General features: G+C 33.9%; 1 protein-coding gene across 1 annotated transcript in view; it reads left to right on the top strand.

Moving 5' to 3' along the window:
- CEP128 (centrosomal protein 128) overlaps positions 1–19,160 on the top strand; it is a 126,078-nt gene extending 106,918 nt beyond the window's left edge. Inside the window, exons 20-23 of the mRNA XM_074909235.1 lie at positions 7,995–8,072; positions 10,078–10,191; positions 13,828–13,936; positions 18,744–19,160. Coding sequence (XP_074765336.1) covers positions 7,995–8,072; positions 10,078–10,191; positions 13,828–13,936; positions 18,744–18,838 — 396 coding nt within the window. The 3' untranslated portion in view covers positions 18,839–19,160. The remainder of the gene's footprint in view (positions 1–7,994; positions 8,073–10,077; positions 10,192–13,827; positions 13,937–18,743) is intronic.
- Positions 19,161–19,633: the final 473 nt, after the last annotated feature.

Here is a 19,633-nt window from a genome sequence, read left to right as displayed (position 1 = left end):
ACACTGATTTGCTGTGAATCCTTGGTTAAATCACTTCTCTTTGTATTTAAATTTTTCTCAGCTGTAAAACTGAATAATATTTTTTCTTTCCCATGAAGGCTGGGTTAATTGAATTTTCGTAATGCTTTCCAGAAGGCTTGATGAAATACTGTTAGCATACAAAACGTTAACATAAATTATATGTCAAGATTTTTAGCCAACAAAGCTCCAGAAAGTTGTAGATAGCATTCATGAATGAATGACAAGGAAGTCTATACCTTTGAGGAAAGTGTGCGCACTGACATTGCTTTACTTTACACACTCTGCCTCTTATTTTTTTTAATTTTCAGTAATTATGTCTGGATGTTTTTGATCAAAATCTTAGTGAGCAATAAAGAATAGACTCTTAAAAACTAGTCCTGTGGACCCCCAATAATACTCAGAGCACTAGCTTATGATTCACGGAGAACTGGCTTGCCAAAAGACCTTACTGTCTCCTCCACATTTCCAGCTGCTAGTATGCAACAAACAACTAAACATTGATTAAATACTTTCCTACTATTTTTCCATGTCAATTACCGTAGTTACCCCAGGGATGTTACTTCTTCATGAATGAGAGAAGAGATGGTCCATGTCATTGCAAACAGGAAAGGAAGCATCAATGAAACTCTCAATTAAAATGTGGTCCACCCCATGCAATAATGTCTGGAGTCTAAATTAAAAGTTCAGTCATTTTGATATTTGCAATGTTTTATTAACAAAGGGCTTTTGTTCTTCATTAGTATAAGTGTAGTTTGTGCTCAAAAAACTGTCTTACTAGTTAAAACTTGGTTGAAACAATGTAGCATAGAAAAAAAGGCAATTGAGCTTCCATGTTGTGTAACTTGATAAATTTCTATGTGTTGCCTAACTTTGTAAAGTTAAATTGATTTTTGATGTGCAGAAATCAAACAATGGTATAATTGGAGTAATGGTATACATGGAATACAAAGATACAAAATACATTCTTTGTATTCTCTGAAAAGTTCCCTCTATACATACAATGTACTAGGTCACAGAATGTCCTGACTATCGTGGAGTTTGCCTGGCAGATGAAAGTCAACAAAGAACCTCAGGCCTCTTAAGTAGAACCACACCCTGTGTAAAAGAACAGCATATGATGTGTTAATCTAGTGCTGGTGATAGAAGTGGACAATGCATAGCTTTACAGGATACCTTTATATATGCTGGGTGCATCCTATTCTTGCTATTTAAGTATTCAACATTCTAAGGCCGTTTAAAAATAAGTCATCATAGGTCACCTTTATCATTACATCTTTCATCTGAATTGTGAGTAACTGCCTGCTGACATGCATTGCAGTCTGTTAAAACTACAGTCGCATTTAATGTTTTTATGGGTATTCTTTGGGGATTAGCTAAATGTTACTTAAGTCAGCCCTAATTTTCAAAAATATCTGTGCAATATAGGTAGCCATTTGTTTTTAGCTACCTCAGAAAAGAAAGGAGCACTGTACTTGAAAGTCAGTTAAGTTTGATTTCTGGTTTATGTTTATGTGTTTTCAGTATATCAACTATAAAGGCAAACATTAGGGGGACTATATACAAACCTGCTTTGATTTATTTGCATTTAGCATTGCAGCTTTGAGAGTACAAATAAAATGTGTATCTGATTTTGATTTGGATCTGTCCCTTGAGATAAGTGTGAAACTGCCTATCACCAAGAATAGATCAATATAGGAGGATTAACTGTTCACATGCAGTTTAAACATCAAAGTGTTTGTATGAAGTCATGGAAAATGAGTAATTTGTTTTATCATTCTCTGTGAAAACATAGAACACCCCTTTTCAAAGTAAATCATCTTTATTTTAAAAACAGAAAGATTAATAGCACTCACTCTATGGAAGAGACTGCTGTTAAGTAAAATACCAATTGTACTGACTGAAGCAGTGTTAATGGTGCTGCTTCTTATCAGTACCATCAGTGCACTGTATCAGTACCTTCTGTTCCCTGTTAAACAATGAGCAGACAGATGTGATTGCTCTCTTTAGGATTATTTGTATGCATTATGCCATACAGCTTTCTGATTTCTGGGAAAAAAGTTAACAGTACTTAATTGCCCTCTATGTCAGGTGCTTCTAACTCCTTTTCCACATTTTATCTGTATGGCTAAATCCATCTCTTCTAATAGAATAGAGTGTAGTCATTAATGATACAACATTTGATCAACACTGAGAAGGTTGCTGTACATTTCATTAAATTACCAGACCAATTCTGTGGGTCAGCTAAAAGCTCTTTCATCACCTTTCCCTCCCATTCTTCAACCTATTCTTTTGTTGCTGCCTTCTTTATGGAATTTCCCCTGACAAACTTGGCTTTTTTCTTTTCCTGTTTTTATTTGCACATCACTACCATTCTTTTCATTGGTTTTATGAAAAAGACATACATTTCTGTCCCTGAAAATATTAGCATGTGAGTTATCCTATTCAAATGATCTCACAGACTGCTCAGAAGGCTGTGAGAATTTTAGAATATAAAAGGAACTGTTCTGGTTAAGACCAAAGGTCAATCTAGCCTGGCTAGAGACATCACAACAATGGCCAAAATAAAATGCTTAGGGAAGAGTCCTGTATGAACAGGACTGACGTATATTTTGTTTCCCACTCATTCATTCTGATTCCAGCTATTCAAATCTCAGAGACTTCCAGACTTAGATGTAGTTTCTACAAATTTGGAACCCTTCCATGGTCTTTCTCATTCATAAACTTGCAGTTTCCTGCTTGCACCCATATAAAATTCTCTGTCTTTGTGACTTCTGATTTTGTGCAAATTGGTCATTTCTTCCCTCGGGCATCTTTCTTCCTAGCTGAAGAGTCCTGGTTTTTTGAGTCACTGTATTTAATAATTTTTCACGTGGAAACAGTGCTTCATGACTTTAATCATTCTTCTTGCTCTTCTCTGACCTTTCCCTGTTTCTGTTCTGAAAGAGGTCCACAGCTGCACTCAGTAGTCAAGATGCAAGCATGCTGTGAATTAATACTTGGGAATAATTATGTTCTCTGGCTTTTTTTTTTTCTTTACTGATTATATCCAGCCTTGATTTTGCTTTCCTGATTGATATTGAGCACTGAGTTAGCAAGTTCCTTACTCCATGGTCTACTTCCTGAGCAGTAATGGTTAGCTTAGAGCCCATCATTTTGTGTGTGAAGTTAGGTTTAAATTTCAGAAATCCAAGTAGCCTATATCATCCTTTATCCACATGCCTCTCAGTGAAACAAAAAAATCAAAGAATGAGTATGCATATAACCTGACACTTGGGGTGAACAGATGATGAGCATCTTCCTTAACGCCATTTACAGACAGTGATGACATAAGGTCTTGGCATTGAAATTTAGAGAAAGAATTGAAAAATGGGATGGCTTAAAGCATGGGATTACACTTAGGGCCTGAGTTCCTTTTATGCTGAGAACAGATCATAGGTAGTCTTTATTAAAATGAGGAAAAGAAAAGCAGAAATCTTTGTAATTGGAAAAAAAAATGCTATTAAATATACTTTACAGCATGCTGAAGAGCCACTACATTAAATGTATCCTGTAACGCAGGCAACTTTATTCCAACTCTGTGTGACATCTCAAATGTGCATTTTTCTGCAGTTCATTAGTAGAATACCTTAGCAAAATATGTTAGGTAATATATAAGTTTAAAATATTTATGGTTTAATTTGTTGGTGGACCAAGAAGAGAGATTGAGGGGCATTACAATTTTTGGGTTATTTCCAGTGAGGAAGGATTTTATTTCTGAAGGAGTAGGGAAGTTTTTGGTGTTCAAAGTAAAAAAATTTCATGGACCCATCCATCAGATCCATGTGATATTAGGATGACTGCTCGGCATTCGGACTGAGTATTTTATTTCACATATAGTCAAATATGGATTGCTTAGGGTCTCTTGTCTCATTTCCCAGCCTTAGAATATATTTCCCAGCCTTAGAAACGCACATGCAGACTAGTACCGAGGGCTACTCTGGGAAGAAGCAGGAAACACTGCTTCTCATCATAAATTAATGGAGTGGAAAATCAATGCTTTGATGAACATAAGGCCATTGTAAATGAAGCCTGAAATATGAATGAATACTGCTTTATTGTGGTAAAAGTGAAACGGTTGATTCTTACAAGAGGAAAATATTAGAGATTGATAGATATCTCTAGGCAATTTTACTTTCCAGTGGAGATGTATAGGACCATTTGAAAAAGAAAAAGAAGGTATTTCATGCTATAAAAACATTTCTATATTATGATCTGTGAAAAAAGCTTTAAACGCAATATGTAGGTTTCCTGCTTGATTGAATCCTGAAAATATGAAGAATAATCCATTTTACACATTCATTATTAATATATAACTCCAGGTTCTATAATTCTTTTCTGGTAAAGAACCAAATACGTTAGGAAGAATAATTTTTTTTTGTCTTATAAAATCTTTTTTTAGGTGAATTTTGAAAGTAAAAAAAACCTGTTTGCAATTAAGTTACACATTAAAATACAAGACTTCTTATGAAGATAATACAATAAGTTTTAGTTTTTGTCCAAACACAGCTAGCTAAGTGTGAAGCCTATTTAAATTCCTTTCTCATGTAACAGGTGAGAAATAAGGAAGTACTATATTCTTTTAGAAGAAATAACCTTTGCTAATTCTTATTTTGAGTTTTGTAAAACTGATTTGCCCTACTTTATTCACTGGAAGACAGCACAAGTATGCACCTTTATGCCCTTCCAGGCTTTTTCCAGCATTTGCTGTGATCAGTTGTTAACATTGCAGTTAGGGACTTTTTTGTACTGGATGTCCTCAGTGCTGCCCATTTCAGGAAGTGATTTACCTATCTTTCAGACATAACTTCATATATTTAGTCTTGTATAATTCCTGTATATTTTAAGAAATCCAACAAAATTAGTGTGTTAGTATAAAAGGGTTCATACCTAAGTTATTTCTACCTTATTTTCCCAGTCTCATTTCTGTTTTATTGTACTTGCTGAATGACTAAAGATTCTTTGTTTTACTCTATTTTGCTTTTGACAGTTCTTCCTGTACTTCTTGAAATCTAAAATATCCTTCCTTGCTGGTCAATCCTTTTACCCCATTTTATAGTCTTCTTACTCTTTTTATTGTTCTTGAAGCAACAATTCATCCAACCCTCTCATAAAATTCTTTCCCCTACCTGTGATAATGGAGTTGTTACTGTTCTAGCACGTTTGACTGCGATGTTATCTTGTGAGGTGCTGTGTGAAGGGGAGAAATTATCCTGGAAAAAAGGGCCAGATTAGGAATTCCCGAATATTTTTCTCCTACTGCGTCTTGCATTCCTAATACGGAACGTAACAGTGGGATGAGCGTGCTCTTTTTTAGCTCAGCATGTAGTCTAAGGGTAAAAGTTTATTCCTAGAAGGGGGGAGATATTGTCTGAATCTCATTAGTCTCAGAAGGAAGAAGAATCCAAATACCTGGAAAACTGATTTGACCAGGTGTTTGTTTTATAGAAATAGGTCCTGATATCATCAACATATTAACTGTCAGTACAAATTTTTTCTAATTAGAGAAATTTTACATACATAATATTTTTGTATACATATAGTTACAGAAACAGAAAAAAGTTTCATATCCACCACCTAATTTATTTAATTAGGACTGAATATTGTTTACAAGTTCAGTCCTGTGAGATGCAAATGAATCCCACTATTTATGAAACTTGACCTTCATTTGTTAGGGAAAGCATATTTGTTACAGTCTTAAAAACTATATTTGGAACCGCTAGGAAGGAAGCGGACAAGTCAGACATCATTACTTCTAAATTGGTGATGTGTTTGCACTTCAGCTACTCTGTTCAGTTCTGATTCTCCACTCCTCACTCTTCCTCTCCATCTTAAGAAACACAGAACTAGAGAGGCTACACAAGACATGAGAATGATCAAAAGCATGAAACTTCTTCCATGTGAGGAACAGCTAAATACACTGGGACTATTAATCCTAAAAAATATCTGAATGGGAAAGATTGCAAGAGGTCTGTAAAATGAGAAGTTGCGGAGAAAGGTGAATAGAGATTGGTTATACGCTCTCTCTTATAGTAAAACAATGAGAGAGCATGTGATTAAGTTAGGAAGTGGTTCATTCACAGTTTTTCATATGTTATCATATGTTATTGTAATTTGCAATATTGCTTATAAATTATAAAAGCAATGGTTTGTTTAGTTCATTGGGCAGGTAACTGCTTGTCTATATAATAGCAGCATGTAGGAATAAAGACGTGTGGTCACTAGATAGCTGTAGTAGCAGTATAAACAGTAATTTTAATAATACTTCTGTTAATGTATGATAATATATAAATATGTAATCTTTGTATATTGCTTTATGTACAATATATATTTCCTATAATGCTGTTTTATATATTTCTAAATTAATGTACCTATTACATTGATATACAATATGATATCCATTCTATTTTTAATGTGATCAATATTGTTAACAAAATATTAATATAACAGTATTGATATTATCGAAGCTGCCTGCTCGCATGAGTGTTTATCCCATTGCTATTTCTCCCATTTAATTTTTTAATAAATTTTTATGTGATTGATTTTTAACTAAAGAAGTATACTTATGAGCTACACTGTTAAAGAATCACATTTTTCTCTAAAGGATTAGCTTACATGGATATGCACTTTTTTTTATAACAATGAAGCCTGTAGATGGTTCCTTGAGGGCTAATCATTGGTAAAGTATTTTTGTGGTTTGTGAATACTAACGTTGTTTCATGGTTTATACACACCACCATTACAGTCTTGACTCATTGGGTTGCTTCTGAAGATTGTCAGGGAGTTTTATGTGATACAAAACACAGCTTTCTGGAGTAGACTGCACTTGTGCTGAGAGGTTCCCACTGATTTTTCTTATCCTGGAGTGAATTTCGGTCTCCTCGGGTCTTAAGTCTGGGATCTAAATGTTTTTCGTGTTGGTCAGATTGAGACTTTCCAAGACTAGCAACAGAGCTTTTCTAGTTATGGGCAAGTTAATTCAGTTTGCACAGACTTTACAGCATAACAGTATTTGACTTCAGGATTGAATAACTTTATTGTTGTATAGATTTTTTTCTTTAAAGTGCCAGGGCAGTAATATGGTTAACTAAGCCCATCATTGGTAGATTGCGTAACTAGACTAACAGCACCTTATCCAAAGAAGTGTGATTTATAGAATGGTGGAAGGAATACCAACTGTTCAGAAAGTAGAAACAGTTTCTGCTTGCTCTTCAGCAAATAATAGAAGGGCAGCATTTGAGAAGCTACAGAGGCATCTGGTTTATGGGGCGTACTACTCTTTATGCATAAAAACCAACCAACTTCACCTGTGCACAAATCTCCAGTCATGATACCTATTTTCTTCTGTTCTTTGCATCTTGCTACAGACTACATTTTTTGTGTCATGGGTGTGGATCTGAAATCTTGTTGTTGAGTCCAACCCTAACTCTCCCTAGAGTGGTAATTCATTTTTCAGCAGTACATACCATATGTCTAAGTCAAAAATATGAAATTTGATTGCTCTATATTTAGCTGAGTACTAACTGCAATATATTTGTATTTGAAAAAAAAAAAAAAAGACGTTTCTGCTATGTGTTTAACTACAAAGATATAAACATTGAGTACAGATTTATGTTTTTGTTAAATGCACTTTTCTCTCTGAAGTGCAATAAAAGAAAATTTCATTCTGAAGGCTACATAAACTCTAAAATTTTAAATAAGTACTGTTCTGCTCAATAAATTGGTAACTGTTCATGGAGATTCAAATTAAGGAAACTGTGCTGTGTGTTTTTTATCCTTCTTTTTCCTTAACAGCCTGTTTACTGTTGACCTGTTTAATTTACAAACACATACATACCTCTTAAACTTTTTCCATACATGTAATAGGTTTTTAATGTTTGAGGGGGCTGAAAGAATTGATTATTTTTTAATGTTTTATCTTGTGTTCTATTCTTTAGAGTACCAGAGTAGCTTTAGACCATCTGGAGTCTGTTCCTGAGAAACTGGGCCTTTTAGAAGATTTCAAAGATACTGGAGTGAGAAATATTTCATTTGACTCTTTCAGTAGTTCTAAAATCTTTTGGTTAACTACTGTCCTCTCCATATGTATAGATAAATTGGTTAATGAGATATTTAAAATTAAATGCGTACATATTATACAGACAAAAACATACAGAAGTTTGTTTTCATGTTTATACAGATTTTTTTTTGTTATAAATTTAGTCCTAATTAGTAGCACTGCTGAGGAGCTCCATAATGTAAGCAAACATTGATAACTGGGCATAGTAGGTCAAGTCCTAATTACTAGTTCAGTATATTTGTATTGAGTGGTGTTATCTGATATTACTTGTTAAAAAATGAAATTTTTGTAACAAAATAAATTATGCCAGTTATCTTAATATTTAAAGTAATGAGTGAAAATAGGTGTGCTTTACAGCTCCTTGTTGTTGTTTTGACAGAATGCCAATAATTGTCACTTATTTTCCCAGTATCACTATGAAATCAAGGTGTGTTTGTTTGGACATGGTGACATATTGACAGTAGTGGTGGATTACTGTCAAGAGTGATAAACCTCAAATTATTTTATCAAAATCTTCAGTGGCTAAGTGGTTAAACCACTATATTACTATTACTTTCCATGCATGAAGTTGGTAATTTGCTAAAAAATAATTTGAAACCTCATTGCACAATACAAATTTTAAATCAGTATTAAATCACAGATCAACATATGCTTAATGATTTGCATTTTTGTTCCTATATAGAATTTCTCATCCTGAGGTAATCATAAATTTCAAAACATACTTGTTTGGAACATTGTTTATTCTAAGTGTTCTTGTGTGAGGTCATGTGTTAATAATTGTCTGCTATTTTATTGCTGTCAATAACAGAGTTAGGTACACAAATGCTGATTGAAATGTTTGGGTTTTTTAAAGAAAAATGTTGTTGAGATGTAGAGTTTTAATTTCACATTCGAAGTATCCCCAGAATAGCTTTTTGCTCTGACAATAGTTGACATTTGCCTTCTGTTTCTGATGGCTCTGCACTGCTAAAGGAAAAATTCTGCTCTCAGCTAGCGAAAGCAGAAGCTTGAATGTGGGGTTTCTATAATCACCTTCATGCTTGCAGTCTCTTACATAATATTGATATGAAATGACGTTGCCTTTTTCTGCTTTGCTGTAGTTATCACTTAACCACCATTTGTGAGACTGGAACCCAAATTCTTTGGTTTAATTTGAGTTCTGTTCTTCTCCCTGTTGCTTTGTTTTTTAAAGACTGTTTTCTTATGATGAGTCCCTACCAACAACTGTGTGTTGTTCAGCAAATAATTTATTATTCAAGACAGCTAAGCTTTATACCTTAGTTGTGAGAATGATGTCAGTTTGGAGTTTCATTAATTCTTCTATTTGAAAATAATACTTTGGATTTTTTTTGTACTACAGCATAATTTACTCTCAAGTGGTATGCATGAATGAAATATTTCAAAGCCAGTCATTGCTTTCCACTGCTAGCAAGTTCTATCCTCAATGTTTTCATAGGAAGGGAGAAGGAAAGAGAAAGTAAATCTTCGATAATGCCTCACAAGTTGTCTCATAGTTGTATTCATTCATTCATAGTGAATCATTAGCTACTTCAGTGAGAAGTGTTATATTTTCTTACTTAAAAATATTGTTTAGTCCGTATCCTTAGAACACTTTTTTTTTCAAGTGCTTATACCGTATTGTAATTAATGTTTCATCATTACAGAATTTCTGTGTTAGAAGGTATGATATCACTGAATTTTGGAGAGTTACAAGAAATTGTTCATCAGTTAAGGATGAGGCCATTCATGTTTCAACCTATTTTCATTTTAACATTACTTTTCTGTACAGAATATTCTACTTTCATATGGCACTTGTATTTCAGCCTCTGCGAGTTAGTGATTATTCCTTCTTGCTGTACTGAAAGTCTTTGGTGTGATAGCTGTGTTTATAATAGCCAGCCAACATTTATTAATTGCTTCTCACATAACAAAATCGTTTACATCTTTCAATGCATTTCTAGGAGTCCCATTGCCGAAAGGAGATGATTGAGGAAAGGTATACAAAGTATAAAGAAATAGTGAGTTCTCTACAGCAACAGCTGGAAGATTCAAAACAAAGAGTCCAACAATTCAAGGTATGTGTGTGTACTGCACTTTTGTTTCCTGATTACTTTCAGTCAGCAACATGAGCTCGTTTGATGTATATTAACTCTTAGTACAACCAGAGACAAAAATCACACACAAATGGTTCTGGTTTATGTAGCTGCCATGGGTGTTGTAAAATTTGATGACGGAAGTATTGTCTTCATTATAAACTGCCATGGATACTTTCCAAAAATCTTTAAAATTTCACAAAAAAGTGTCTAACCATGTCTTAGTACTCTGAAGTGTTTACCAGTTTTGTCAAATTGCTGTCTACAACATTTTTTTGATTGCTTTGTTCAATTTTCCCTTGTCCTTTCATGTAAAAGATAAATATAGTAAACTGTTTCCTCTATTAAAAGGATGATTAATTTGTAGATGGTATATATTGATTTTTCAGTAGTTGATCTTTGCATTCTTTACAAAAGATACTGTATGATATCTATTTCATGCATAAATGAAATCCAAGCAAACAGAGGGGAAGTGTTTTGCTAAAGGTCACTCAGCAGACTGATAGCACTGCTAAGCATAATTTCCTAACTCCCTGCAATACAAATACAGTGCTCTTGTTTAGAAACATTGCCTGTAATGAGTTCGCTTTTCCAATTGTTAACACACTTTCTTTCTCTTCATATTAACTTGTTCATTGTCGTATCACTTCTCACTGCATGTCATTGTGATAGCAGTTTATTTTGGCAGAGCTATGATTTCTTATGGATGTGGTTGAAATAAGTAAAATAAATGATCAGAACTGAAAAATTCTGCTACTTATAACAATAAAATCAAGATTCTTCGTCACTGAATCTTGCCAGGGTCTCTATAAGAAGTTGAGCTCAAAATCTAGGATCATATACCATGTATCAAAATACTTTAAGCTGTTTGTGTTCCCCACCTCCTCCACAGCAGTATTCCTTCTGTAAAATGAGGACATGCTTACCAGTAGGTCTTTTAAAAAGTGGAAAAAGTAAAATAAATACAGAGTATTTTAGTTTAGTAAGTTGCTGTTGTAAGAAGATGGCCTTAAGCTACTTGAAAAGCTATCTTGCTCTTCTGTAAGAAAGAATTGAAAGGAAGGAACAGGACAGGTTCACTTTCAGTCTGTTGCTAATGATAATCTTCAGTTTTTTTAATTTCTCTGGCCTTCATACAAGAGTTATTAATTCAGTAGCCATAGAAATTTGGAAAACATTGAAAAGCTAAGTGGAATGCAATCAGCTGACAGTAGAATATAATATTGCACTAAGCTGACTGAACTTACAGAGCTCGCATGATTTGAACTCTATATTCAGAATCCAGTATAAAGCTGATTCCAAAACAATATTTCCTCTTTCTTTAGACAACAGAGAGCATTTAATGGCTTCCATTTAGTCAGGCCTAATTGGGTTTTTGCATGACATACAGTACTTTTTGCTGTCACAGCTGTTACAAATAGAACAGAATGTTCGAAAACAAGTAACAGACGGGTGCTAATCTGATTTCAGTGATCAGGCTAGCTTAGTCTAAGAAAACCCTTTCTAATGCTTGCCTTTCTTACCCTCCCTTGGAACTAACTGAAATGCATTATTGTTTAATTTTCTTTATTTTACTGTTTGTCAATTGGGAATCTCTAAATCGATGACTGGAGGAGTGTAGGCTTGAGGATATCAAAGTCTATTCTTTATGACAGTTTTGATTCTTGCTCTGTACCACAACATAGTGCTTCTGCTATTCAAAGTAGACAGATATTTGGTGATAAGAAAATGCATGTTTTAAAAAGGGAGTTCTTGTAAAATTTTTACAAAGATCATTTTAGATAAAATTACTTTTGGAATTAGTCTTTCTCCTCTGTTATGCTCTTCTTTCTAGCCTTTCTTGTAATAGAGTTCTTTCCAGTTTGCTTGCCAACATTAATCTCAGACAGGCATTATCTAATCCTGTGTCCTAGCCTCTTTTCATTTTAAGGAGCAAAACTGAAATCGCAGTTGAATGTTCCCCTAGAAACAGTTAATTTTCTTTCTTGATTTCATTTGTCCCCACTCAATCTTCCTACTCCTCTGTAGTCTTGTAAGATGACTGCAAAATACCTGTTGCTTAGAAGTCCTGGAATATCATAATTGCTATTTGTATGTGCTAAGATGTAAGATTTCCAGTAATGAAGGAGGCCAGAAGCTGGCAGAATACCATCAAGTACAACAATTCTGATTTTTCAACTAAGAAAGGGGTGAGGCATAGTAGATAAACAAGAAATTGGGGAAAAGAAGGTAACTATAATGTATAAAAATAAAATAAATAACAGATAAATACCAACCAAAGCAAAATCAAAAGAGAAGGCTAGAGGAAAACTAAAAAGAAATATTATATTTTAGGACAGTTTCCCTGCCACAAACAACTGACCATCTAATCAAACACAGCATACAGATGTAATTTTAAATGATGCACATAAGAAAAGTTTAAATTCCTGTAAACAGAAAATAATTTTGTATTGCAGATGCTTGTAGAAGCACCTTGCTTGTTTAAAAGCTCTATTCTAAGGTAGCAATTCTGAAAGCAGACTGAAAAGGCTAAAACTTTTTTTTATTCTTTAAAAGTTGTTATTGTGCTATGTGCACTTTCTATATTAAGTCTCTCATCAGCACATAAAGGGATTGATATGTATAGTTCTCATTAGTCTTAACAGGAGTAAATCCCTCTTCAGTGATGGGACAAAAGCTCATCGTATCTCTAAATTAATGCTGAATTTTTGTTTTCTGTTTAGTTTCCAAATCTAAGTATCAGCATGAATGATAAATTGCACAATATTTTAACAAAATTCACTGGGGATGTTTATGATAAGAATTCAGTAGCAAAATTTAGTGTTTTATGAACTGATGCATTTGTGCATTATTATGTCTTATCATTTCAAGAAACCGTAATTTGGATACCAAGCCAAGCTTTTAATCTTATTTTGGAAGGTATTGCACCTGGGGACTACTTGCTGCAGTGCTAATAAAAATTTACTGAGATTTTTCTTTAAATGGCCTTTTTAAAATTATCATCCCTTTTTTAGCTTATAGACCAAATGACTTTACTCACCCAAAAGCTACACTGTATGGGTCTAACCATAAATAGTAACAGTGTACTTTAGACTTTATCTAATGGTTTAACAAAAAAAATGGAAAAGTAACTTCAGATATTTTGATATGCAAATCAGTGAAGTTTGAGTTTCCTCAGTGGCAGGGAGCGGATTTTTTTTTTTATTACTACTTGTGGAAATTCAGTGAATTAATGTGGACCATTCATTGATAAGGAATTCATCATTCACTGATGTCTGCCCTGCCACTATGCTTTATCCTGAACTGTGGATGTGATGGAAACAAGAAAGGGAGCATTTTTACAACTTATTGTAGGGACAAAACTTGCAAATCTCCAATGCTTTTCTAAAGGAAAAGCAGATTTTGCAGAGATTTTTGTAATGATGAAGTGAGCCTGAAATTCATAAGTAAATTAATATGAATCTAACTGCAACATTGAGAATTCTGAGAACTCAAATCAGTATTTTGCAGCATGTGTGAAATCACAGCATATACCTGTATGTATGCTACTGTATGTTTTTTGTTAAAGTTTACAGCTGCTTGATATTAACAGATATAAATTATTTTTGTCTGCCATAGGATGTGAAAATGGATACTGAAATTTCTGATATAGAATTGACTGTTCCCTCTTCTAGTTGGCGAACTCAGAACAGCTTTCTGTCCAGCTCACTGCTCTCAGATTCAGGTTGTAAGTATTGTTTCACAGAAAAAATCTACAAGTAATGTATTTCCCTCTTTCAAAACTGTTTTACTTGGGAGAGCAAGGCACTACATTTTTGAGAAAAGCAATGCTAGAACCATCTTAAGAGTCCTCCTGTGCTTTAGTTTTAGATACTGGGTGAATGCCTTTGTCTAGGAAGTACTTCATTACATCCCACTGATAGTTGTTTGGGGTTTTTTAACTGGGACATAAAATATATTCTGTTTGTCATCCAAACCTATGCCAAAAAGAAAGTGCTGCTCTTGGATTCTGAATCTCTGCATGAAGAATCTGAGCTGTGTAAAAGCTGTGTATCTTTCCAGGGACCAGAGAGACATCCTTGGTCAAGGATTCTTTCCCAGATCTTTTGTTTGTACCAATTAGTCTCATGCTTGTGTAGCGGTTTAACAGTGGAAGTTGAATTCACTAATTCTGCTTCTACTTCAATAGTTGTTTTTAATAATTATTCTTTCTATCCCTTAGTGCATATACAACTTGTCATGCAAAGTCACAGGATTTCTGATACAGCTAGGAACTGCTCAGTAAAGGATATGGCATATTAGATCCGTATCTGGTACAGGCATACCTTTGCATGAGTGTCAAAACTAACCAAGTTTTTTTAAGGCCTTTTTTTTTGTATATCAGCACATGGGTATCAGAATACTTTTCTTCAGAAGGATATCACCTTCCATTTCTTTTCAAGAGCCAGTTTGTGTACTGGAACCTATTCAGTAAGTTGCATTCTATGTAATGGAAGGTCCTATTTCAGGCTTCATTGCACTTTCAAACCTTTTCATCTTAGAATGAGTGCTGCAGTACATACTGCTCACCAGTAAGTCCTGAGCTGATCTGATGAGGTTAAAGATAATTGGTTTCTTTTTCTTTCAGAATCTGTGGGTTGTGATTAACAGCTCTTTTTCAGAGCATACTGAATAACAATAGTGGGGAAAAAGCATAAGAGCAAATGCCTCCATCTCATCTGTACTTCAGGAACAGTTTCCCCTGACTCAGAGTTGTTTTTCCATTTTCCTTAAACTCATCCCTGTCAGTGTCTTTCATGTCAAAGCACAGCTCAGCCTGGTTGGGGTATAGAAAAGAAATAGCCTATACCTTGGAGGCATGTTGGACTAGATGACCTCCAGTGGTCCCTTCTAACTTCAACAACTCTGTGATTCCACTGTAAAAACTTGCTGAAATTTAAAGATGCAGCATAAATGTTTCTAAAATATTACAATATGTTTATATTGCTTAACCTGAATGGAACTTGATAAGACTTTGTTACTTTAGTACTTTTTAATCAGTTTTAGGCAGTTGTCAAAGAAATAGGATCCATGTAATCTGAATACCAGTCTGGTGAACTAGTTCTGGGTATTTATTCTCTGATTCGACCGTTTTCTACTGGCACTAAGATTTCTGGAGGTAAAAAAAATAAGTGATGAATGAAAGACGTTGATTCAGTGTTGATAATTATGAAATATTTGCAAAGTTTTCAGCATTTGAGGAAGGCTCCTTTTGAAATCATGTTCAGGCATGGCTGACGGGCTTCTTTTGTTTTTCTTGCTTAAAACTTTTAGAAAAGTATTTTCCACATCGTAAATTAAGCTGATCTTCATATCTTCCAAATCACAGAATGGTGCTGAGGGCTTTTTTTAGTTTTGTTCTTTTGCCCAGATGGTAAAGAGTTACTTCTAAATTTATTTTTATAAAAAAGGCAACAAATAAGAAAATGGTGATTTTTTTTTTTTTTTCACTTTTTCCTATTTGTTTTTAAGGGAAAGGAACTGGATACAAAAGTCTTTAGAGTTCTAGTTTCTTACTTATATTCTGTGAAAATCCATTAGTTAAATTTTCTGAGGCTAAAACAGAGAAATAGGCATAGAATATTTTTCCAATACTTGATTTGACTTGACTCTGATAAAATGAAGGTGGTGTTCTTAATTTCTCACTTGGCTGTTTCTTTTCCCCCAAGAGTTAGTGCTATTATATGTTCTTTATGCTTAGTAAGCAAGTATGAGATCAAGTCTGGTGCCTGTTGAAGATGTCTGATGTCATTTTAGATGTCCTAGAATATGCTTCTAGCTGTCATTCCAGGAAGGCATAGTTTTCCCATCAGTCCTATCACATCTTACACAGCCCTTTGCAGATGTCTGTGGTAGCTTATGGCACTAAGCTGTGTGAATTACTGCATAGACTTTGGTTAGTGACTGAATGTTTTACTCTTATGTTGAACTTAATCTCCACTAGTCAAATGTGTATTTTGAAGTTGTTGCTATAGTTCTCGAGGACAGTAAAAATTCTGCGGCAGTATTAACATTAAGGAGCTTTTCTTGTAATTGCCAGTGAGTGACAGATTGGTGACTTCAGTCATATTAGTCACATAAATGCCATGAACTTTTAATTTCGGTAGTGATATCAATTAGTTATAATTTGAGACTTTGACAGCGAGGTATGATTTGAGGTCTTTTGCTTCCAAATCTCCTGTAGCTTTTAATAAATCTACCTATAAATGTCATCACCTATTTTGTGTGATTAATTTATCTCATTACTTCTTCAAAACCAGAAGAATGAACTTTCATTTACCTTTTGAGCAATTTGCAAGCCTTTGTGTTTTAATGTTTCCCCCTTCCATCACTCTTAAATTCTGAAAACTTATAGATTGTAGAGTCAATAAGTAGTACTAGAAGGTGTCCTCCCAATATGGGGGTCTTATGAATTGTAGGGAGCACCAGGGTGGAGAGCAGACACGTTATTATATCACAAATTCTATCAAATAATTTATCTGCAAGGGGGATCCTGGAATTTAAGTTTAAAATTAATTGAAGAAAGAGTAGAAAAAATTATGAAAAAAATAAATAAGGGAACAACAGTCTGCTTCCATATATATATTTAGTAAAAAGTTGCCAATTGCAGTGGTCACTTAAAAGGGAAGGTAATTAACTTTAACGTTCTTCTTTTATGTCTGGTCTTCATGTTTCTGGTATAATTTCTACAATTAGCTTTTCCATAGCAAACTATTTTAAAGATGCTGTGGGAATTACCTTTTATTTCTGTACCCATTTTCTTAGAAAGGAAGAAGTTTAAGTGAGAAAATTTATATGAGGAAGCATTCATTAGACATGGTTTCCAGTCTGTATTATTATCAGACCAAAACAGTCTAAAAAGTCACTACTGGTTGTTATCTAAAGAATAATCCTCAGATACTGTTTTTCATGGTGACTGTATTTTTCTTTATTTCTGTATTACAAAGGTCCCTAGAGTTACACATGCTTTGCGTTAGCTTTGTGAATTGGGTCTTGCCTTTCTCTTTGTACAGTTCATCACTTCAAGGTTTTAACGTGGATGGTGTCCCCAGAAGCCATATGGCTTTCAGCTTTCTATTGTTGTTGGGAATTTATGTTCCAGGGCTTCATAAGCTGTGACTTTACGGAGAAAATAGCCACCATTTTTTGCAACTTTTGTAGCTAGGATCAGAGTCTTCCCCGGCCCTTTGTCTCTGGTGATACACAACACTCTTGTGTCAACATGGTATACAGTAGGAGTGATATAACAGTTAAATAAAAACAAGTTGTCCTGAATGTGGATTTTATTGTCATAACAATTAATTCCTGCAGTGTATGCTGATGTCTGTCTTTATCCCTCTATGTATGGTTTTTCATAATTTCTAAGACTGTTTGTATTGACATTTATAAATAATTAAAAGTAAAAACATCATGGTGATGCGGGACACCATTCTAGAACAAAATCTTCTAAGGCCGCTCAGGGACAAGAACATGGAATGATTGGGAACTTGACATCATCACTTTGAAAAATGCAAATTGATTTAGTTTAGCAATGAATTTTCTTTATGATTTTTCACTTTACTTTGAATACTGACCACAGGAGGTACCACTGAAATAGCATACAGTGGCATAGTTTTGGACCAAAATTTATGCCGAAAAAATGATAACTCACTGTTTTACTAATGTCACAGACACAGTGATTTCACTCTCCTGAAAGTGAAAACATCTCACTTCTCCTAATCAAACTTGCTTCCTAGTAATAACTTTCAATTGTATATTGCTACAATTTCAGTAGACCATTAAAAAATGGCACTCTGGGTATTTATTACAATCAGGAAGGACCACTTTTCTTACACACTTAGGATATAAGGAAGGCCATTAGAAGAAGGGTATGTTGTATAAGCTGATATCCACTTTCTTCCCCTTAATTTCTTCCTTTTGTTAAATAATTGCTAGATGTTTAGGTATTTGGATTTTTTTCCTCCAACACTTTATCATAAGATGTTCTGTCAATTCGTATTGTCTAGATTTTGATGCAATATAATGTATGTATAAATTGAGTATTATGTATGCACCCTGCTGTGAAGATATATACACATTATGGCATCCTATGAACAGCTATTCAGTGTCACTTTCTGACTTTAGTCCATGCTATTGGTAAAGATATTTCTTGGGAAATTTTCTGACTGGTTTGTTTTGTCTTATTTAAACAAAAATACTGGGAAAGTATGGAAAAAAATGAAAAATAAATGTTAGTGGAATTATAATTTTTTTAAATGCAGTTTGCATTTTTCCTGTTTAAGAAAGGTCTTGACTATGCATGTATTATATAGTATCAAAATATATTTAGAAAAATAAGTCAGTTTTTCAATTCATAGCATTATGAATATTGAATATTTGTGTGTAAATTATGTTTCATTGATAAACATTGTTCATAAACATTGATGGTCAGTCAGCAAAATGTATGTGTTTCTCTGAAGGTGTTCAATAACTTTTTTTGTCTGACTTATTTCTAGCACTTACGAAAAGAATGGTTCCTTTTGATACAAGTGCCACCAAGGAAGATTCCATTAGTGAAATGAAGTTGCAAGCAGAAAGCGAGAAGCAGTAGAACATTTTATAAAAACACACCAGTTTTCTGTGGTAAATTCCATTCCCCTCCTTTTTGGGTTTGAACAGTAGTAATTCCATCTACTGTAGGAGTGATGCAACCTTAGTGATTCAGCTATTGCCAAATGCTTAAATGAAAGAGTACCAAGAGTGAGTCTAATGCACTCTTGTGATAATTTCTGTAATTTGTACACCAAAGGTTTTCTGGCATTATGCTGTTCTCTTGTATTTGTTTCTGCAGTCCTCCTAAACTAATTTTATGGTATTCCTGAAATACTATGAAATGAAAAACCGATGACGTTAATCTTTGCTATGAGTATATTAACCTGTGTACAGGAATTTTTCTAACATTTGGGTTTTTATAACACTTAGTAACATTATTAATAATGAAAACATATTCAGAAATTACCTTTGTTTTAATATTTATTCTGAGAGTCATTATGCAGTGTTGTGCAGGCACATTTGTGATTTTAGGTTCTTCAGTTTGCAACAATGTTTTAAGAAAAAAGTGATAAATATTAAACAAAATCAAATTTCCTCAAAATTAGTGGAAATTCATATCATGATTTCAGGTTCAGTGTATATCTGTTATAAGATGTTCAAAATTATTCTTCTGACCAGAACAGTTTTATCAGATGACCTCTGGTAAGGCCCTTAACGGCATCTGAATCTCACCCATCTCTATTAAGCATGTTGAAGGGCAGTGCTATGTGGCTGTGAAAAGTTTAATAACAGGGTTTCATGATCATTTATTTATTCTGTTTTGTTCTATATTAGAAGAGATGTGTCATATTGA

Source organism: Athene noctua, chromosome 6 (assembly GCF_965140245.1).
Source record: "Athene noctua chromosome 6, bAthNoc1.hap1.1, whole genome shotgun sequence".
Taxonomy (NCBI): Eukaryota; Metazoa; Chordata; class Aves; order Strigiformes; family Strigidae; genus Athene; species Athene noctua.
This window is presented reverse-complemented; position numbering and strand designations above follow the sequence as displayed.